The following is a 23218-nucleotide window of genomic DNA, read 5'->3' as shown; positions in this document are numbered from 1 at the left end:
ATCCCAGAGAACCTCTAAAGAACTCGTCGTATCCTAAAAAACTTTGGCATTTCTTTCTTGCTACACAATCCAAATCAAAGCCAGTTCCTTATTCTAGAAGGAAATCTACTTAGGGAAATATCAACGTATGAAATATTCTATACAATATTCTTTTACCCAAAGGACTATGTACTAAATAGGAATTTGAAACAGTTTCTAACAACTAGTTTTTCCTATCCCTATGACAAGAATTCTCCTATTTTAGTATTTTTGTTACTATGTACATGTTGAACATATTGACACCTTGATGTTTCCACTTGATATATAATTCTAACACTTCGTATTTTTCTTATAGTATGCTTTTTAAATTAATAATAAAGGCTTCCCAAATATTGATACAATGTTCTAATATTTGTTTCTTGGTTCTTTGGACGGTTTTTGTTCTTATATGAATAGGTCATTGGGCCATAATGGGTTATCTGGGAGCATTCCAAAGGAGCTTGGAAATCTTAAAGATCTAATAATGTTGTAAGTTATGTTTTTTTTTATATATATTTCTATTTTTATTATCTTTTAATGAAATTTAATTACTTTGTGTAACTAAAAGAAGAATTATTGAAGAAAATTGTGAGAATTTTCTTTCATATTATTTACTCTACAGAAATATACATTTATAGGGAAATAGGAGATTACCAACAGCCTGGTAATTCCTTAAAAACTCTGTCAGATCCCACAAGAGAGGTAACTATCTTCTATCTATAGAAAATAGTCTACAACTATTTACTGCTAGCAAATCTGTAATTACAACCTGTAATATCTTCTAATTTCATCCTAAAATCATCCATAAACCTGGAATTCCATACTCCCCCTCAAGCTGGGCAATGAATGTTAATCATCCCCAGCTTGGAGAGAAGTATGTCAAATTGGGTTCTAGGAACAACCTTTGTCATTATATCTGCAATCTGTTTCCGTGTAGGGATGTAGTCCACTTCTATGATCTTTTGCTCTATCTTCTCTTTGATGAAGTGACGATCAATCTTAACATGTTTGGTTCGATCGTGATGGACTGGATTTTTTGCGATGCTGATTGCTGCTTGATTGTCACACATCAACTTCATAGGTCCGTGAGGAGCGAGCTGGAGTTCTTCAAGCAGCCTTTTTAACCATATCCCTTCGCAAATTCCATGGGCCATGGCACGAACTTCCGCTTCTGCACTACTCCATGCCACAACTGATTGCTTCTTACTCCTCCAAGTAACTAGATTGCCCCAGACATAGGTATAATAACCTGAAGTAGACCTTCTATCTGTTAAGAAACCAGCCCAGTCTGTATCTGAGAAGATCTCCACGTCACGGCTTGCCACTCTTTTGAAGAATAATCCTTTACCTAGAGTCATCTTTAAGTAGCGTAGTATCCTATATACGGCTTCTTGATGTTCTTCGGTGGGATTGTTCATAAATTGACTAACCATACTCACTGCAAAGCTGATGTCAGGTCTTGTGTGTGATAAGTAGATTAACCTTCCAACTAGTCTTTGATATCTTCCCTTGTCAACAGCAGCCATATCTTCTTTTGAGCCTATCTTGTTGAATGGATCCATAGGAGTATTAGAGGGTTTGCATCCAAGCATTCATGTTTCCTTTAACAAGTCAAGAGTATACTTTCGTTGTGATACAAAGATACCCTTGCTTGACCTTGCTACCTTCATGCTAAGAAAATACCTCAAAGTTCCTAGATCTTTAATCTCAAATTCTTTACTTAGAACTGTTTTAAGTCGGGAAATTTCCTCTTTGTCATTCCCGGTAACAATTATATCATCAACATAGACTATAAGAACTGTAATCTTACCACCAGGCGATCTCTTAATGAAAAGAGTGTGATCAGATTTCCCTTGTGAAAATTCCTCTCCTTTAATCACCTTAGTAAACCTCTCGAACCAAGCTCTTGGGGATTGCTTAAGCCCATAGAGTGATTTCTGAAGTTTGCAGACTAGGTCGTTGCTACTGGAGAGTTTTAGGCCTGGAGGAATCTCCATGTAGACTTCTTCTTCAAGATCGCCATTGAGAAATGCGTTTTTGACGTCTAGTTGATGCAAATTCCAATCAAGGTTGGTTGCCAAGGATAGCAAGACTCGGATTGTATTTAACCTTGCAACTGGTGCAAAAGTTTCTTGAAAATCAATCCCATAGGTTTGTGTAAATCCTTTGGCCACCAACCTTGCCTTGTACCGGTCTATCCTCCCATCTGCCCTGTATTTGACATTGAAGACCCACTTACAACCCACGAGGCGTTTTCCTTGTGGTAATTTCGTAATCTTCCAAGTGTCATTCTTCTGCAGTGCTTATATTTCTTCATTCACTGCCTTTCTCCACTTAGGATGTTGTAAGGCCTCTTGTATGCAGTTTGGGAGAGCAATACTCTCCAGATTTGTGATGAGAGCTCGAAGATTAGGAGATAGCTTCTCATAGGACACAAATTTTGAGATGGGATGCTGAGTACAAGATCTTACTCCCTTTCTATGGGCCACGGGCCTATTGAGATCATCCATAGAGTCAATGTCATCAGTAATAACAGGAGAATCAATATTACCTTGAATGACTCCGGTGGGATTTGATTTTGGGTCATCAGTTTGATAAGGCATAGGAGGAAGCTTAGGATGTAGGTCCACCAGTTTAGGGTTCTTCTGACGCCTTGAGTAAACTTGAAGTTCTTTGCCAATGAACTCCTTGTCTCCTTGAATTTGACATGACTCTGATGGTGGTCCATCCGGTGCCATAGATGGTTCATTGGAAAAATTAGGTTCTGGCACCCTAAAGTCAAGCACGAGCACATCCCAAAACTGATATTCTGCTTGCTAATTGACTGGATTCTCCCCTTGAATATGAGTTTTGGTGTAAAAAGGTACATTCTCAAGAAAGGTCACATCCATAGTGTTATAGGTTTTCCGAGTGGAAGGACAATAGCACTTATACCCCTTTTGATAAGAGGAATAACCAATAAAGATACACTTGACAGACTTGGGATCATGTTTACTTCGCTGATGCGGAGGGAGATGAACATATGCAGAACATCCAAAGACCTTGAGAGGTATATCAGTTATAATCCGATTTAGAGGAAAGTTTTTGGAAAGGGTTTGGCATGGAGTATCAAATTTCAAGACTCTAGAAGGCATGCTATTTATTAGGTATGTAGCATTTAAAACAGCCTCTCCCCATAATTGTTTTGGGATATGAGTGGTAAACCTAATAGATCGGGCTACCTCTAGAAGGTGTCGATTTTTTCTCTCGGCTATCCCATTCTGTTGTGGGGTATCAATGCAGGAACTTTGGTGAATAATCCCATTTTCTAGAAGATAATTTCCGAGTATAACATTAAAGTACTCCCTAGCATTGTCTGTTCTAAACACTTGGATCTTAGCTTGAAATTGTGTTTGAATCATGGAATGAAAGAATTTGAAGATAGAACCTGCCTCTGATTTTTCCTTCATGAGAAATACCCACGTAACTTGAGTATGGTCATCAACAAAGCTAACGAACATCTAGCCCTAGAGATATTGTGAACATGAGAGGGTCCCCAAATGTCGCTATGAATAATGGAAAAAGGTTTTGATGGTTTGTAATTTTGGGATGGATAAGAGTTATGACAATGCTTAGAAAATTGGCAAATCTCACATTGGAAAAGTTTGGGATTTTTGTTCTTAAATAGTGCTGGAAACATCTTTGATAAGTACATAAAATTTGGGTGTCCTAGGCAATAATGCAGTAACATGATGGTACTTTCTTTATTTGAATCTAAAGATAGGTTTAACCTAGGATCAGGAGTAGAGAAAGATACATGTTGTGCTTGAGAGTCTTGTTTTCTAGCTGCCCTAAACCAGTAGAGTCCTTTGCTTTCCTTAGCATTGCCAATCATCATCCCCGAAGCCAAATCCTGAAACAAACAATGAGAGGAAGAGAATTTAGCCACACAATTTAGGTCTCGGGTAAGCTTGCTGATTGACAGTAAATTGCATGAGAGCTTGGGAACCAAAAGGACTTGATTAAGAGTTAGGGTCTCGGAAATAATCACTCTTCCAATACTAGTCACGGTGGAAAGAGAGCCATCAGCAATTCTTACTCTGTAATTCTCATGGCAGGGGCTACAATCATGGAGTACTGATATATCACCTGTCATGTGGTCGGAGGCACCCGAATCGATGATCCAACCTGATGAATCTTCAGTTTTTGTGTGTAAAATAGTTAGGAAGTTACCTCTCTGAGTAGCGGATCCGGTTGAGATAACGGGGTTAGTGGATGATCCTTGGCTAAACATCTTTTGCAGCCACTCCACTTGTTCTTTGCTAAAGAGAGTAGAATCATTGGCACTTCTTTTTTTCCCTTCAGGATCTGCCACAAATGCTCGTGCTTCCTTCTCCTTGTTTGACTTCCAGTCAGCGGGCTTCCCGTGTATTTTCCAACATGTTTCTTTGGTGTGACCTGGTCTGCGGCAATGATCACACCATGGTCTTCCTTTCTTCTGCCTTGCATCATAGGTAGATCCTCGGGAAACAAGGGCAGTTCCTTCTTGAATGTTTGTGCAGCCTTGAGAGATGAGTGCTGATCCTTCCTGAACATTGGAGAATGGCCTTGTTCCCATCATCAGCTTCTTCCTGCTTTCTTCTCTTCTAACCTCTGAGAAAGCTTCTCGAATAGTAGGGAGAGGCTTGGTTCCAAGGATTCTCCCTTTTACTTCATCTAGGGGTTTGTTTAATCCCAATAGGAACTTAAAGACCCTTTCTTTTTCAATAATCCTTTTGTATTGACTAGCATCTCCTGGGCACTCCCAATCCATGGTCTCAAACACATCCAATTGTTGCTAAAAACGACTAAGAGTGTTATAGTAGTGAGTCACATTCATCTCACCTTGCCTTAGATCATGTAGGGCTCCCTTGATGTCAAATAGATCAACAGTATTGTCACTGTCAGAGTATGTTTCCTTTGCTGCCATCCAGATTTCATGTGCAGTATCATAAAATAGAAAATTTTGACCTATTTCTGTGTCCATTGCATTGATTATCCAAGACATAACCAGATTGTTTTCGGTGTTCCAAACCTTGAATCTTTTATCATCCTTCTTAGGTAGTTCAGTAGTGCTGAAAGGTATTCATCCTTACCTTTGCCTGTGATAAACATTAGAACTGCCTTTGCCCATTGATGGTAATTGTGGCCAATTAACTTGTGCCAAGTGATGAGGAATGATGAACCTTCTGCACCACCATTGCTCACGAGTTCTTGGCCAAACATGGTTCCCGTAACGCTACTGCTAGTTTCCGAGGCCATAGGGAAAAGTGATACCTATGAGAGACTAGACTCAAAAACAAAAAACTTAAAGAAGCAATGAGTTGGGACGAAGAAGAAGATTGGTTTGCACCCAGAAAATTGGGTTTTAGATTAAAACCGAGAAAGAAGTGATAGGTCCAGGCGGAATTGCTCTGATACCATGAAGAAAATTGTGAGAATTTTCTTTCATATTATTTACTCTGCAGAAATATATATATTTATAGGGAAATAGGAGATTACTAACAACCTGGAAATTCCTTAAAAAACTTTGTTAGATCCCACAAGAGAGGAAACTATCTTCCATCTATAGAAAATAATCTACAACTATTTACAGCTAGCAAATCTCTAATTATAGCCTGTAATATCTTCTAATTTCATCTTACAATCATCCATAAACCCGGAATTCCACAATTATATTCAAGAAAATGAACATGCAATATTCAAAAGTTAGGGGCTAATGCATTCAAATTCTAATGGGCATTAGTGAGTTGAGATAAGCCCTAGTAGAATTTACTCATATATTTTTGTTGGGTGGTAGGGGTTGGAAACAAGCGAAAAGAACCCATGAAAGAAAGAGAAAATAAGAATATTTTATTGCAACTAAACTTGACTTTTGGGATATAGTAAACTTATTAAAAGTTTTATGGTCAAATTGTAGTTATTATATTCTCATAATATGTCCTACATATTTTTTCTTTCTTCTTTGTGCTACTTATTTATTGTATTCTAGGAGAAATCCCATGTATAAGAAAAGCTGAAGACTAGACTTTGTTATTGTTAGAGGTAGTTGAGAGTTGTAGTTATTGCATAGTTGCAGGATGAAGATAGTAAACATCTCATGGATACTATATAAAGTTCATGTTGACCAGGAAGACAACCAATGTGATCTCTTGTGGAGACTATAAAAGGTTCACCGAGCATCTTATGGACTATATGAGATTCTCTTTGTAATATTTCTTCTGCTATGGTTCTGTTTTAATCATTTGAACAATAAACAATTGTGGCAGTCGAGATACTGTGATAGAAATGTTGATTGCTGACAAGTATATTCAATTCCAGATTTCAGATTTGATTCTAGTTGACCCTTTTTTTGAGGGATTGATTATTTCAATTTCCATAAGCAAGGAACATATTTGTAGCTACCATATTTAGCTCCTTGACTATGGGAATTTGATTATTATTATGGCTGAAAAATAGGAACAGATTATAGGGATTTGTTTTAGATTCTTCCTGGTATAGCTATTTAATCCTTGTATAGCTTTTTCTTCTCTCTTATAAATATTTTACAATCTGTGAAGTAAATATACAAAAAAATTCTCTCCAAATCAGGATGTTATCAAATCCATTTTTTTTATCATTAGGTCTGAACTTTTACTATTGATCTATTCCCTTTTACCTTCTATCCTTGTTGTTTGAATTTGCCACTGAAAAATCCATGTCTGAATTGGTGGCAAAGGTTTCTAGTTCTAGTGCACCACCAGTTATTCCTTCTACCATGACAATTCAACATGATAATGTGCATGTCCAGATGACTTCTAACAAACTTGATGGAATGAACTACTCTGGATGGTCCCAGTTTGTGAAGTTGTATGTTACAGGAAAGGGGAAATTGAGATATTTGATTGGAGGGAAGAGACAACCAGCTATTTCTGATTCTTTTTCTCTACTTGGATGGAGGAGAATGCCATGTTGATGTCATGGCTTCTTAATTGAATGACTTCAGATATTAGTGCCACTTTCCTTTGACTTCGTACCGTTCATGCTATTTACGATGATGTGGCTCAAACATATTTTGATGATAGTGATGCTTGTCAAATTTATGAACTTAGGCACAGGGCATGTGAGACTAGACAACAAGGGAAGCCATTGACCATCTTTTTTTCTACTCTTCAAGCCATTCAGCTAGAGCTTGATTTTCTCCCGCCATGTCATATGGAGTATGTCATGGATACAACAAAACTAAAGAAGAAAATGGAGAATGAGAGGGTCTACAATTTTTTGGCTGGGCTTGATGAGTTTTAATCAAATAAGAGTTCAAATTTTAGGTAGGATCCTCTTCCCAGTCTTCGTGGTGCATATGCTTATGTTTAGAGTGAGGAGCTTTGTTAAGCTAATATGCTTGCAGGTGTCTCATAGGAGAGTTCATCCTTAAATATTGCTTATGTTCCAACTGCATCAGTTATCTCTAACTTTAGAAAGTTGGAAGCAAGGAGTCTTTACTTTGTACACATTGCAATAAGATAGGACATGCTTGGGATACATGTTTCAAGTTGAAAGGATATCTAGAATGGTTTCATAAAAAAGGATTTAATTCAGATTCCACAGCACATCACGTCTTTTGATACATAATCACACCCCTCGGCCCAACCACAATATTCTCAAGCCCAAGAAGATCAAATCAATGAAAATGCTCAAAGGTTATCCCATAAAGATTCTTCCTTAACTTAGCCAATACAAGTAAGTTTGGATTTGCCTTTAGCACCTCTAGTCATGATTGTTATGAGTCATCTTGAATTTCAAAGTCCTTCGATTTCAAACCCCTCTCAAGTCCTTGTCTAAAACACATCTTATTCCAACTTGTCTTCATATCCCCCTTAAAGTGTTTGGTTCTATTTGTTATGTTCATATTTACAAACAAAATAGGAATACACTTGATCCAAGGGCACTCAAGTGCATTCTTTTTAGGATATTCTACCTCTACAAAGGGATACATGCTACCACCCACCTTCAGAAAAGATGTTTGTTTCCATGGATCTTACTTTTGTTGAAGATCTAATGACTATTCAGGGGGAGGTTTAGATGCTTCTCTCAAGACAGAAGTCTTAGGATGTGCCGCCACTACCTTGTACTAGTGTATCATCATCTAAAACTATTGCACCCACTTTAAGAGGATTTCTTGAGCCATACAAATTAGTATATTCAAGAAGGGAGAAGACTCAACCACCTCTTGATCACCCAATGACTGATCAGATGCTCCTATAACAAGTAATCTTAAGGTAATTCCTTCTCCTAAGCTCTCTATTGATACTTCCATTGAAAAGTCAACTCAATTAATTGTTGAGAATTAAACTTATTATCCTTTTAGAGAGCGAAAACCACCATCTTGTTATGGTTTTGCAAATTGTATTGTAAAATACCTTATCTCTCATCATATGTCTTCACATCATTTATCTCCATCTTATAAAATATTTGCAAACTAGTTATCCTCTGTGTTTGTTCCTAATAACTTACAGGACACTCTTGACAATCCAAAGTGGAAAGTTGCAATGGTTGAAGAAATGAAAGCATTACAAAAAAATGATACATGGGAACTAGTTGAGCTACCAAAGGGAAAGAAGACAATTGGTTGCAAGTGGCTATTCACAATGAAACATAAGGTAGATGGTTCTGTGGAGAGGTTCAAAGCAAGACTAGTAGCTAAAGGTTATACATAGACGTATGAGGTAGATTATCAGGAAATTTTTTCATCAATGACAAGGGTAAATACCATTCAAGTCCTTTTATCCTTGGTTGTTAACATAGATAAGCCTCTTCAATAGTTTGATGTGAAGAATGCATTTCTTCATGAAGATTTAGAAGTATACATGGACTTTCCTCTTGGCTTTGCTAACCTAATAAAAAGGGGTAAGGTATGTAGATTAAGGAAGTCCTTGTATAGAGCTTGGTTTTGTATATTTACTCAAGCTATGAAAGAGTATGGATATCATCAAGGCCGGTCTGATTACACTCTATTTCTCAACCATGCATTCGAAGGGAACATTATTGCCTTGATCATGTATGTGGATGATATTGTGGTGACAGGTAATGACAGTGAGGAGAATTGTAAACTAAAAACATATTTGGCTTCAAAATATGAGATCAAAGACCTTGGCATTCTACGATATTTTCTAGATATTGAAGTTGCTAGGTCGAAGTTGGGGATCTTTGATTCTATTTTCGACTTACTTGATGAAACTGGAATGTTGGCTTGTAAACCTGTTGATACTCCCATTGAATTAAATCATAAATTAGGTGAAAGTTTATAGGATGCACTAGTAGACAAAGAGTGATACCAAAGATTAGTTGGGAAGTTAATGTACTTGGCTCATACTCGCCTCGATATAGATTTTGCAATGAGTGTGGTAAGCTAGTTCATGCATGCTCCTTTTGAAATACACATGTTGGTTGTACATAGAATTCTCAGGTATTTAAAATCTACTCCTAGTAAAGGTTTGATATTTTGTAAACATGGCCATTTGGAAGTAGAAGGATGTAGAGATGCTGATTGGGCATGATCTGTAGTGGGCAAAAGATCAACTTCAGGATATTGCACATTTGTGAGAAGTAATTTAGTCAAATGGTGTAGCAAGAAACAATCTGTTGTGGCTAGATAAAGTGGTGAAGTAGAATTTAGAGTTATGACTCATGGTATATGTAAGATGTTATGGTTGAAGTCCTTATTAAAGGAGTTGGGCTTTAATTTTGAGGGTCCAATGAAGATTTCCTGTAATGACAAAGCTGCCATTAGTATTGCCCACAATCTAGTTGAGCATGATCTTACCTAACATGTTGAAGTGGATAGACACTTTATCAAGGAAAAGTTGACTCAAGGATTAATTTGTACTCCTTTTGTAAAGACCGAGAATTAGCTTGCATATATTTTAACAAAAGGAGTATCAAAAGGTACTTTCAAGTAATACTTGACAAGCTAGGCATTCAAGACATCTAGCTCTAATGTGAGGGGGAGTGTTGATTGTTGACAAGTATATTCAAAGATCTCCACATTTAAGATTTGATTCTATTTAAGATTTGATTCTAGTTGACCCTTTCTTTTAGGGATTGATTATTTCAATTTCCATAAGCAAGGAGCGTATTTGTAGCTATCATATTTAGCTCCTTGATTATAAGAATTTGATTATTATTATGGCTGCAAGATGGGAACAGATTATAGGGATTTGTTTTAGATTATTTCTCGTATAGCTTTTTAATCCTTGTATAGCTTTTTCTTCTCTCTTATAAATATTGTACAATTTGTGAAGTAAGTATACAAAAAATTTCTCTCCAAATCAGTAAGAATGTTACCACTTAATATTTTTATCTATGATGAGTTATTTGCTTCTATAGCTCATTTAGGAACTTTAAGTCTAATAATTCTTTACTGGTTCAACACGTAAAATTCATCAAATGAATGCAAAATATACTTTTTGAAATAACCCCTTAAAGGAAGAACTTCTTATATAGCAACCTTGGACTTCTTTCTCTTGGTCTCCTTGTTTGACTAATAATATTGCTAATCTTTTAGCAAAGAGTGGAGCAATGCATCAGGTTCTTTTTGTATAGGATTTTTTACGCCCTTGAGGGGTATTGAGTTGCTTTTCCTTCTATAGTTTCATGTGGTGCTCTAGTGATGTATGGCTACCCTTACTCTTTTAGAGAAGTTTTCTCTATCTCTTCTTTTGATCAGTTTTGTGTAGTTTGGAAGGATTCTTCTTCTTTCATTCATACCTTTAAATTCATATCAATGAATATGTTTGTTTTTGATAAAAAAAAAAAGTAGAAGATTTATGAACACTTCCAAGAAAATAAATTTAGTAAGTTTCTTCATCAGCATAAACCCTCTCTTAGGTGAATAAAATGGTGTTATGTTGCATGTTTGTTAGTTTATGAACGATTTAATCTTTGTAAACAACAATCTAGAGATTTTTAATGAGTTTAAGAAAGCACTGACTCATTAGATTGAAATGATCTGCATGAGGTTCATGGTTTACTGCCTTAGCATGGAAGTGAAGCAACTAGTTTTAAGGATTTTCGTTTTCTAGCAACATAATGTAGAAGTCCTTAATAAAGGTAAGATGAGCATCGCAAGTTGGTCAACACAGTTATGGAATTTGTTGTGGAAAGATTGGTTCAGGTTCATTGTTAAAAATTAGGAAGTATCATCCATATTAAGAATATTTTAGATTATTTTATTCTTTAGAATATTTTGGAATATTTTATTTAATGAATTATTTCTTGTAAATAGGTTATTCCCTTAAACGGATTTAGACCATTGTATTTATAAATATGATTATATGTACATGGTAGCAATATGAATTAGAAATTCATTCTCAATTCATTTTTGCGTTCATGGTATCAAAACCACCCTAAACCCTGGGACGGACTTTATAGTGTTTTGGCTGACTGCTCACAAAATAAAAAAAAAAAAAAAAAAAATTCAGCATTTATCTGGTCTTTTACCAGATTTTTGGTTCTTTTCTCAATCTGGTTGTGTACCAGATTCTTTTCTTTTTCTATTCCTTAAACGATTTTGCTACAATGTCTTAGAGTATTTTCTGATGAAACCTCAGGGGACTCCTCCAACATTTAGACTTCTCAGAATGGTCAGATTTCATCGATTGGAGCTGCTGAAAGTCCAATCTTGCAGATCATTACTTGTCGATTGAATGGACAGAATTTCTTATTGTGATCACAATCTGTGAAGCTGTTCATTAGAGGAAGGGGTAAGATCGACTATTTGAATGGTACAAAACAAGCCCCAAAATTTGATGATCCTACGTACCATGTTTGGGATGTAGAGAATTCTATGATTTTATCATGGCTCGTTAACTCTATGGAATCGAAGATCGGCCAAACATATATGTATCTCAAAACTACCAAACTACCATGGAATGTAGTGAGCAAGACATACTCAGATTTGGGCAATTCCTCGCAAGTTTATGATTTGAAAACGAATATAAAAATACATTACAGGGGAATATGTTTGTAACAAGTTATTACAATATGTTGAAAAGGTTGTGGGAGGAACTTGGCCTGTTCTATGACCTTGAATGGTCATGTGCTGAAGACAGTGCTCAATATCAAAGGATTGTGAAGAAGGACTGTCTTATGGAATTTTTAGCTGGTCTAAAACGTGGATTTTGGATGAAGTGAGAGGTTGTGTTCTAGCAAGAGAGCCACTGCCCTCAATCAGTAAAATTATTGAGGGGAAAAAAAACTTACCAACAGTGAGAATTTAACACTTAATGCTACTGCATCAACAAATAAAATTATTGCAGCAACATACAATCAAAGGCCTGCAACCTAAATTCAGCACGATGGATCAATGATCTTGGTTAAAATATTTGCAAACAGGCAGTGCATTCACTAGCTCACTAAATTCAGCACCATGGATCATAGATTCTGGTGCATCTGATCACATGACTAGTCAGTCTCACTTATTTACTACTTATTCTCCATGTTTTGGTTGCTTAAAAATTCGAATTGCAAATGACAATTTGTCTCTAGTTGCGGGGAAAGGTTCTAGTTCTCAAATCTGTTCTCCATGTTCCTAATCTTTCTTGCAACCTTTTGTCAGTTAGCAAAATAACCAAAGATTCTTGCAACCTTCTGTCAGTTAGCAAAATAGCCAAAGATTCTAACTGCTTTGCAAAATTTTGTGACTCTCATTGTGAATTTTAGGACCAACATTTGGGGAGGATGATTGGCAGTGCTAGGATGATTGATGGACTCTATTATTTTGATAACAACCTATTTAAAGGTAGACAAGCTCAAGCTGCGAGTAGTGGTGTGATTTCTATTCCTGTTATAGATGAAATAATGGTATGGCTCAATAGGTTAGGTCATCCTAGTTTTTCTTATTTGAAACAACTATTACAACCCTGTTAAAAAATTTGAATCCTTTGATGTTTCAATTCAAAGTTTGCTAGTTATCTAAACATAACCATATTCATTTTTCACCTCATCCTTATCAAGAATCCAAATCATTTTACCTCATTCATAGTGATGCATGATAACTTTCTCAAGTCACAAACATAATCGAAACCAAGTGGTTTATTACATTTATTGATGTCCATACCAGAGTTCGTTGGGTGTATCTCTTAAAAGAAAAATCTTATGTCAAGGGAGTGTTTAAAGAGTTTTGTTCCAGGATTGAAACTCAGTTTCCATACTTGAATACAAGTCTTCAGAACTAACAATGGGAAGGAATATTTCAACTCTATCCTTGGTAGATTGTTTAAAGAAAAGGGCATTATCCACCAATCCACATGTTTTGATACCCCACAACAAAATGGTATAGTTGAGAGAAAAAACCGTCATTTAATTGAGGTGGCTAGGTTGCTAATGTTCACTATGGGGGTCCCAAAATACTTGTGGGATGAGGCTGTTCTGATGCCTACCAAAATGTTGAAATTTGCCACTCATCTAAATACATTACTGGCCATCTTCCCACATATTTGCATCTTTACTTCTCTACCTTTGAAAATCTTTGGTTGCACTGCATTTGTCCACATCCACAAACAAAATCGTTCTAAACTTGATCCTCAGTTAGAAAAGTGTGTATTTGTTAGGTATTCTCTTAAATAGAAAGGTTACAAATGCTATAATCCTATTTCAAAGAAACTTGTTGTGACTATAAATGTGACATTTTTCAAAAACCAACCATACTTCACCAAAAATCATCTTCAGGGGGAGAGTATTGAGAGAGAAGATCCTTTTGGGAAGAGATGAGACTCTTACCCATTTCATTACTGAGTGATCCATAAAAATCCTACTAAAAAATGTTACCCATTGTTTAGCCTTTACTTAATGGACCAAGCATTATAGATTCTAATGCAGGGGGAGAACCATTCGAAAAGAAACTCAAACTGAGCTGCGTGTCTACTCTTGAAGGAAAAGTGATCAGAACACAGAGTCACAACCAAACATAAGCCAAGCAAATCCTTTGAATGATGACCCTCTGGATGAAATAGATATCTCTTCGCCAAACCCAAGTTCAATTCCTAAAACTAGTAGTTTAGACAATGCTTCACATGGCCTTAGTGTTCTCATTGCACTTAGAAAGGGAGCACATTCTGCACTATGCATCCTATTGCAAAGTATGTCTCATTCCATAGACTTTCTCAGAACTTAGGTCACATTGAATGGAGGATGACAATCCTGAAAGAGATGAAAGCTCTTAAGAAGAATAATACCTGGGAAATTGTTGAATTGCTAAGAGATAAAAGGACCGTGGGCTGTAAATGGGTGTTTATGGTTAAATACCAAATAGATGGAAGCATTGATAGGTATAAGGCAAGGCGGGTAAGGCTTGTAGCCAAAGGATTCACCCAGACTTACAAAATTGACTATCGAAAGACCTTTGCTCTTGTTGCAAAAGTTAATTTGATTCGAATACTGCGATCCCTTGAGTTGGTTGATGCATCAACTTGATGTGAAGAATGCTTTTCTAAATGGAGAGTTAGAGGAGGAGGTCTTCATGGCCCTATCAACAGGTTCTGGAATCATGATTGGAGTTGGAAAAGTATGTAAGTTAAAGAAGTTTCCCTACAAACTAAAACAATCACCTAGAGTTTGGTTTGATTGATTCACCAAGGCTATCAAAAGGTGTGGATACCGATAAAGTCAAGTTGATCACACATTATTCTACAAACACTCAACTATAGGTAAGATAGCCATACTTATTGTATATGAGGGCGACATTATCCTTATCGGTGATGATGTGGGGGGACTAGAGGTCTTGAAGAAGTTCCTTGTAAGAGAATATGAAATTAAAGACCTTGGAGCCCTAAGATACTTCTTGAGCATGGAGTTTGCAAGGTCTAAAAAGGCAATATTTGTGTCACAAAGAAAGTATGTACTTGACTTGCTTGAAGAGATTGATTTAGTTAGTTGCAAGTTGGTAGAAACCCCAGTGGAGCCCAATCTTAGACTACAACCAACAAATGCAGATAACGTGGTGAATCAGGAGCAGTATCAAAGGTTAGTTGGGAGATTCATTTATATCTCATACTCAATCAAACATTGTGTTTGCAATGAGTGTAGTGAGTCAATTTATGCACTCACTAGGGAAAGAACATTTCGAAGCAACCTATTGAATTCTTAAGTATTTAAGAGGGAAACCTGGAAGAGGTTTACAACTCAAGAATCATGACCACTCAGATTGAAGCTTACACCAATGATGATTACACAAGAAGTGTAATAGATTGACGGTCCACATTAGGCTATTGTACATTTATTGGAGGCAACGTAGTGACTTGGAAAAGTAAGAAGCAAACTATGGTAGCTTGAAGCAGTGCAAAGGCTAAATTTACAACTGTAGCTTATGGGATTTGCGAACTTTTATGGTTGAAAAAGTTACTTGAAGACCTCAAAGTGACAAGTCCTATGCCTATGAAGCTCTATTGTGGCAATAAAGCAATGGTCAATATAGCACATAATCCGGTTCAACATGATAGAACCAAACACGTAGAAGTTGACGAAGACTTTTATGAAAGAGAGTTTAGATGGTGGACTGATATGCATGCCTTATATTCCTACAATCGAACTTGCAAGCTGGGTATGAAAGACATTTTTGAGCGAGCTTAAGGGGGAGTGTGGAAAGATTGGTTCAAATTCACTTCTAAAAATTAGGAAGTATCGTCCATATTGAGAATATTTTATTCTTTGAATTATTTCCTGTGAATAGGTTATTCCTTTAAATGGATTTAGACCATTGTATCTATAAATATGATTATATGTACATAGTAGCAATATGAATTAGAAATTCATTCTCAATTCATCTTTGTGTTCACTTGTCAAAGCATGAAGAAGGAAAAATGGTGCACTGACCACTTCTCAAGAGTTTAGGAGAGTTGACATGCACAAGGTAGGATATTCTCATTGGAGTTGGGTTCATTAGCTAATTATAGAAGCGTCATTGGGAACTCATTTGAAGGAGGGCAAAAGAATTCCTTGTTACATCCAAGTTAAACTTCATTTTGTTTTACTTTACTCATCCTCTACCAATTTCAAACTTTTTGGCTATAGTGATAGTTACTCAACTACTGATTTGATAGAAAATATTTGGGTTCTCATCCTTCATTGTATATGATCTTTCTTATCCTGTGTAATGCATATTACAAAAACTAATCTAGGGAAGCCCCATGTGTAAAATAATCTCAAGACTAGAAGTTCAATAGTTAGTTTAAGTAATTGACTTGTATTTTGGTAATAAGGTGGTAGTTAGAAGTATCTATGGATTCTATGCTAATGGGAATGTCTGGGCACTTTATACTAGTTCAAATTAAGATTCAAGCAAATGGTTTGTATGTTTAGTATCTCTCTATATTCTGCTTTCCTTCCTGTTATTTTATTCTCTTAGTTATGTAAATGCATATAGCCTTCTTTTCAACAAATATATATAGGAAGAGTTCCTCTTAAATCAACTTGTATTACTGAAAACGTAAATATTTGATTAATGCTGCAGAAGTCCCTTCTTTGGAGGCCTAAAACTAGGGCCATAGGCCTAGTGATGATCCAAAAATCATTTTTCTATAGTGTCCTTGGGTAGTTTTAGGTTACTCAAATGCTTTTATCTTTAGTCACTTATTTTTTTTTTTACATTTAAACTGAAAAGATAAGGTCTTGTAATTATGTGTATGCTGTGGCACAGATTTTTTTCAGGCCAATTCCCTCTCTTAAGAGCTAACCTTGTGAGAGTCTAGGACTTTGATAAGGAGTCTATGCCAGGGCTTCCCTACTTTCCTTAGAAGAATGCAGGCAAAAACCTTAGATCAGACTGGGAGCTCGATATTCAGAAAGAAGGTGGTAGGGTGCTTGGACTGCCAGTAGAAAGTTGTTTCAGGCAGTTCTGTCATTAAAAGTAGATGTAGATAGAGATGTGATGATAAAACTTTTCATCCTACTGCAGTCAGTTACCTTTCTGGTTACTCAATCTGTGCTTTTCATGTTACTGATATGATGACCATGGTTTTCATTTTGGTGCTTTTGGTTAGATTTTAATTTGTTCTGGAATAAGCTAATTCAATGGCTAATATTTGTGTATAAGGTGTGGATAGTCTTGAAGTTTTTTGTCTACCTGTTGGTTGTTTATACCCATCAGCTATATCCTAGTAGGCAGTGTTAGCTATTCCAGAAAATACAAACAATCTTGAGTTTTTTTATCTTCTCTTAAAGTTGTGAAGCTTGCAAAAGATTTACAGATAGCTCATAGTTTACAATAGGATGAAGTGCACAGAATGCATGTGGGAAACAATGCAGTCATGTGATGGTGTGAATTTGTGATGGCACCAGTGCTGTTGTAAAGTGGGAAGAAGCGAATTTTCATGAAGCAGTGATGGGGTTAGGTTGGTGACATTGTTTTGGTTGAGATGTGTTAAAATAATTATATTTAGGAATTAGCTACTGGTTGAACCACACTAGAAAGTGAAGTGGAACTTTCATTCCTTTATTTATTTATTTATTTTCATGTGCTTTTGGTGGTGGATGGAGCAAGAATGATTTTTTACTACTAGCTGAATTGTGCCAGCTAAGCCAGTTGGAATTTAGCATATCTTACATCAGCATGTGATAGAATTTATACAAGCTAATATGAACATCATTTTTCATTTTTCATTTTAAAGCAAACACTTATTGTCATAATAATTTCAGAAGTGTCCAGGTGTTTTTTAGTTTGCATAGGTTGATGGTATAGATTTTTTGTGCATGAAGCATTTATCTCTGGAAAATTAATGAAAGCACTTCTAAGTTTGGAAAAAATAATTCAAGTACCTTTTGTCCTATTTTACTGAATCACTAATTATCCTTTTATTTCCACAAGGAAATTATGCTCTTGATAGCTAGTGGTTTGCTGTGTAAAGTGTGCTCAGCTCATTTTTGTCAAACCATTGGTGATAACTACATAATGTACTCTTCATAGGTGGGAGTGTGTGTTTATGCAAGCCAAGTTTCTTAATTTTGCAGTTCAATTGTGAATTTTCATTTATTGTAGTGATGATCCTTAAAAGATATCAAACATTTGAAAATAAAATCGAATGAATCCTTCCAGCCACCAGCCAAGGCCATTCGTAAAGATCTCTCTCTCTCTCTCTCTCTCTCTCTCCCTCCATCCTTCCCTCCCTCTTATTCTTCTTTTAAGAAGAAGGTAGACAATAACATGCTATCAATCATTCATAAAAGGATACACCTATTTAACCTTTATCTTCAAAAGCTTCTATTGATCCTGATGACTTTTGGGATAAGCACCCTTTTGATTATTCTGTGCAGGTCCATTGGTTCAAATAACTTCTCTGGATTTCTCCCTCCAGAACTTGGAAATCTACCCAAACTTGAGCTAATGTAAAGTTTTCTTTTATTTTTGTGTGAGTATGTGTATAAAAATAATAGATGATATTTCTTTTATTGAGCTAATACAATTCAAAGTAATTTTTCTTTGTGAATTCAACAGTTACATAGACAGCTCTGGAGTGAGTGGTGAGATTCCCTCAACATTTGCTAACTTGCAACGCGTGCGAGATTTGTAAAATTCTGTGATCATGACACTTTATTTTTATCAAGTGTTCTTCTTTAGAGATGAGCTTTTATGTCTTCCCAGCTTAGTATGAATCACCTATTTTGGTTTCAGTTTTGCATCAGACACCCCAATCACAGGAAAGATACCAGACTTCATCGGGAACTGGACAAAGCTCCAGAATCTGTAAGCAATAAGAAAGAACATAATTGATTTTGTCTTTGAAGGCACTTTTTGTAGATGATATCTTGTATTCCTCTGCAAAAGTTAATCATATTGTATGGTTACACCTAGTGAAGGTATGGTTTTTAATATCAACTTTCTCAAATGCTCTTGCAGGAGATTTCAAGGGAACTCTCTTGAAGGTCCAATACCATCAACTTTTTCTAAATTGACTTCATTGGTGTCTCTGTGAGTTTTCCTCATATAATCATTTCAAAATTCTTGATTTAAAATTTTAGATCTATCTCCACACACATGCTCATATGTAGACATGCATGTTCACACACAACACAGACAAAACTAGTTTTACTGATGGTCATGAATACTCATGTAGGAGAATAAGTGATCTATCAAATGTGAGCTCTTCTCTTGATTTCATCAGGGAAATGAAGAATTTAACCGACTTGTAAGATAGTCCTCCATTATTATAGACATATTTACCTCCTTTTTCTTCTTTCCTTGTTCTATTATTTTTAAATATGTTTTATTAGTTGATTTAAGTCAATTCCTCGTTCTTGCATAGGGTTCTAAGGAATGCATTGATCTCTGGGAGTATTCCATCTTCTATTGGAGAATACCCAAGTTTAGAAAGATTGTAAGTTTTGTGTGCATTTTACACTCAGATGCCAACATTATTAATCAACTTTTCTTTTGTTTTATGTTTCTTTTTGTTTGTTAATTTTTTTTATTCTGTATTTTTTATTGTTATTTTTTTTTTCCAACTGTTGCAGGGATTTGAGTTTCAACAACTTAACAGGTCAAATCCCAAGTCCATTGTTCAACATGACTAATCTTACTTCCTTGTAAGAATCAAATAAGCCCTTCCATCTTTTTTTCGAAGATCTTGCTTATGCTATTCACGTAATATTGTCTTCCATTTTTTCTTCTATTTCCGTTTTGATGGTCAGGTTTCTTGGAAATAATAGACTGTCAGGAACTCTGCCTGACCAAAAGAGTGAAAAACTTCAAATTATGTAAGCCCTTGTTTTCTTAGATTGATCTATTGGCTTTTCACAGCCAGTAACTTCACACTATAAAATGCTCCTATGTGCATGTGTTTGTGTTCATATGGGCATGCTGTGTCTCCTTTTACCTCTTTCCTTTACCAGTATAGCATTAGTTAGCTGTACTTGTAGATGACTATTTATTATTACTTGTGATGTGGCTCTGTTATTTAACTAGTCAATCCTAGAATTTGAGTACTTTCACCAAGAGAGTTGGAGAAAAAATTGAACTGATGCAGTTCCTATTGGATGTTGAAATACATTTCGGTGCATTTTATACCTGCTAACTCTGCTAATATGTTTTTGCATGCAGAGATTTGACATACAATGAGATATCAGGAAGTTTTCCTTCATGGATTAAGTCAGGTTTGCAATTGTATGTCTCTTGAGTCATGATGCATGTCTTGTTTTATCTTAGATCTAGATTGTATACATTCTCCTCAGCAGCTCACATAAACCTGTCTCTTCCCTTATTTTTCTTGAATACGTACTGGATCTAGCAAATTTTGGACTTGGAAATCGCTATCCTCATTTCAGATATTTTGCCAATTAACAGTTTGTTTAGTGCAAAGTTTTTGAAGCACATACTTTTTGCATGCTATTCTTATTCTTGTGTCCGTTGGATTGAATTTTGACATTGTAATGATCTTTATTTTCTGATGAACTCTACCTTCCTCTCTACCCCCCACCCAAAAAAAAAGAAAAGAAAGAAGAATGAAAAAACCAAGTAAAGAAAATAAGAAGAGAAATAGAAGTTATGTCACATGAGTGTAACTGAAGATGTTGCCTAGGTAACTGTGTCAATCACTTCACCAATAAGGCCTTACAATCTCTTAGTATGAGTTTGAGAGCTGGCCCTGAGGCAAAGTTTCTTGGGTATTTTATGATTGCTTTTGTCATTGATTAAGGAATACTCTCTTGATGTTTGATTAGAGTAAGATGAACATTGTGTTTGAGAGTGTAGATATTGGATGTTTTGGTGACAGGAACTCATTGGTTGGTCTGATATTTTCTTCTATGGTTGAAAGCATACTTCCAGGTCTGCTATAGAAAAACCAGAACTTTTTAGATTTTGAATCTTGCAATATAGTGAAGACAAGTACCAAGTTCACGGCAGAAATTTCATTGTGAATTTGGATCATAGTACAAGAGTAAAAAATCTCTTGCTGCTACAACCAGTGTTAGAGAAGATTCTGCTTAAAAAAAAGGGGAAAAACCAATGTAAAGAAGATAACCAACAAAGAGTTGTACAACATGGCAAAATGGCCTCTTGCATGATTTGACTTTATGTTGGGATGAAGTCAGATTGTCTTATGTGGAATTATTCCATCAAGTCATAAAGTCAAATCATGCAAATATATATACACACAGCTGTATGGAATTATTCTAGGAAATAATCAAATCAGTCTAGCCACCATTTGAGGAGCATATACAGCCTACATATTAGCCTTCATATTTACAACAAGAATACAATTAGGAAAGAACTATCAGCCTGCATGTTTACAGCCTACACTTCAGCCTGCATATATTCAACATGTGGAGAAATATCAGCCTGAATATTTTGCAACATTCCCCCTCAAGCTGGGTCAAATATATTTCCCATTCCTAGCTTGCCTAGAATAGATTGAAATGTAGAACTCAATAACACTTTTGTAAGAAAATCTATAAGTTGACCCTTGGAAGCAACATAGGGAATACAAATCTCTCCGCTCTCCCAATTTTCATTGATAAAATGCCAACCTATCTCCACATATATAGTTTGGTCATGATGGACAAGATTATGGGCATTGCTTATGGATAACTTCTTGTCACGATATAACTTCATAGGACCTTCCAGCTTCATTCCCTATTGAGAGAGCTTCATCCTTATCCAAAGTAGCTGATAGACTCCTTGGGCCATTGATTTGAACTCAATTGCTCTCCATCTTGTAGGGAAACTTGGATATCTCCATTTCAAACCTTGGATCTTTGAGGGTGTATGCAATCTATTCCTAGGGCTCTTTAGATCTAATATAGCATAAAAACTTGGTAATAAAAACCATTAAAAACATACATCTAGAGAGTGCAGATAACATACTTGTGATCTGGATGGTTCTAGATCAAATCTAATCTGATGAAGAAACTCTATAGGTGTCATAGATCTTGTAGACACGAAAATCTTTTGCCCAATCACTCTTTTCACTAATCTTGACACAAGAGAAGGGTGGTCTTCTCTCTAAAAGGGAGGGCTAGGGTTTTTTCTTTAGAATCTCTAAAAAGAGAGTGGAAGACCATAGCCCTAAGCCCCTAAGAGGGTTTATATAAGCTTCATTATGGGCTTAAGACTTTCACAAAAAACAACAACAAGGTTACAAGATAGAAAATAGAGTCAACCTTACTAGTAGTTCTAAACTTTCACAAAAAAACCACAACTAAGTCACAAAATAACAAATAGAATTGAACACATATGACTAAAATGTTTCAACTTAAATCCTCATCTCCAATGTCATCATCATCCTCATCCAATGTATCAATAGTAGGAAGGTTTCCACTATCAAATCCTCCCATTTCATCTAACTCTTCATCTTCATGAATTGGTATCAAATTCATCTCCTTCGCTTTGCCTTTGCCACCAATTTTGTTTAGCATAAAGTATTAATTAGGTGTAAATATTATAAGTTCATTAATACATTTAGTCACATTTATAACTTAAAAATTTTTAGTACTTACTTGCAAATTCATCATGTTTCTTTTTCTTGGAATGCGAAGCCGATAACTCTTGAGGTTCTTGGTCTTTGGATGACACAACTCTAATGACATCAACATTGAATAACTCATTATCTTTAAGCCAACAAAGATCAAGTAGGAGGAGGGGAGCTTCTTTTTCCGCAATCCATTCATCATCTGAATCAATCTCATCTACCAAAATTGGATAAACATTTTGTTTCCTTTGTAGACTTTGCTCTTTTAATCTAGTTTTGTACTTCACATATATTAGAGCATTTAACCTCTTATGTTCAAGCCTATTTCTCTTTTTTGTATGGATCTACAAATAATAAAAGAAACAAATTTATGTGTTAAGAAGAAATTAAAGTTCTCTCACATTAGAATAGAAACCTATGTATAAAAATTTTAAAAATAGAAGTACTACCGATTCAAAAGTTCTCTTTCTCTCACATCCTGAAGCATTGCAAGTAAGGCTAAGGACTCGAATAACAAACTTTTGCAACTCCGGTGTTGAACCCCAAAACGCATCCACCAACTTGTAGGACTTCTTAATTTTTGAGAATCAATTGCAACATGACTTCCAAATTCACCCATTGCTTGGTCTTATGAGTCTAACTAAATGTCAACTTTTAAACGTTCCTGATAATCCAACATCTTATCCATGCATTCAAATAATCCCTTCCTCACCTTATTTACATTAGAGAACTTATCTTCATATCGC

General features: G+C 35.8%; 1 protein-coding gene across 5 annotated transcripts in view; it reads left to right on the top strand.

Annotated features, from left to right (window-relative positions):
- LOC100242759 (probable LRR receptor-like serine/threonine-protein kinase At1g56140) overlaps nucleotides 1-23218 on the top strand; it is a 70576-nt gene that overhangs the window by 23840 nt on the left and 23518 nt on the right. For all 5 annotated transcript variants that reach the window (XM_010647664.3, XM_010647663.3, XM_002270940.5 and 2 more), the window contains 10 exons: nucleotides 436-507; nucleotides 18322-18393; nucleotides 18503-18574; nucleotides 18680-18751; nucleotides 18905-18976; nucleotides 19122-19193; nucleotides 19311-19382; nucleotides 19519-19590; nucleotides 19696-19761; nucleotides 20105-20167. In XM_010647664.3, the coding sequence (XP_010645966.1) occupies nucleotides 436-507; nucleotides 18322-18393; nucleotides 18503-18574; nucleotides 18680-18751; nucleotides 18905-18976; nucleotides 19122-19193; nucleotides 19311-19382; nucleotides 19519-19590; nucleotides 19696-19761; nucleotides 20105-20167 (705 nt within the window). The remainder of the gene's footprint in view (nucleotides 1-435; nucleotides 508-18321; nucleotides 18394-18502; nucleotides 18575-18679; nucleotides 18752-18904; nucleotides 18977-19121; nucleotides 19194-19310; nucleotides 19383-19518; nucleotides 19591-19695; nucleotides 19762-20104; nucleotides 20168-23218) is intronic.

This window comes from Vitis vinifera, chromosome 10 (assembly GCF_030704535.1).
Source record: "Vitis vinifera cultivar Pinot Noir 40024 chromosome 10, ASM3070453v1".
NCBI lineage: Eukaryota > Viridiplantae > Streptophyta > Magnoliopsida > Vitales > Vitaceae > Vitis > Vitis vinifera.
Note: the sequence above shows the minus strand (reverse complement) of the source record. Positions and strands in the feature narration are given on the sequence as shown.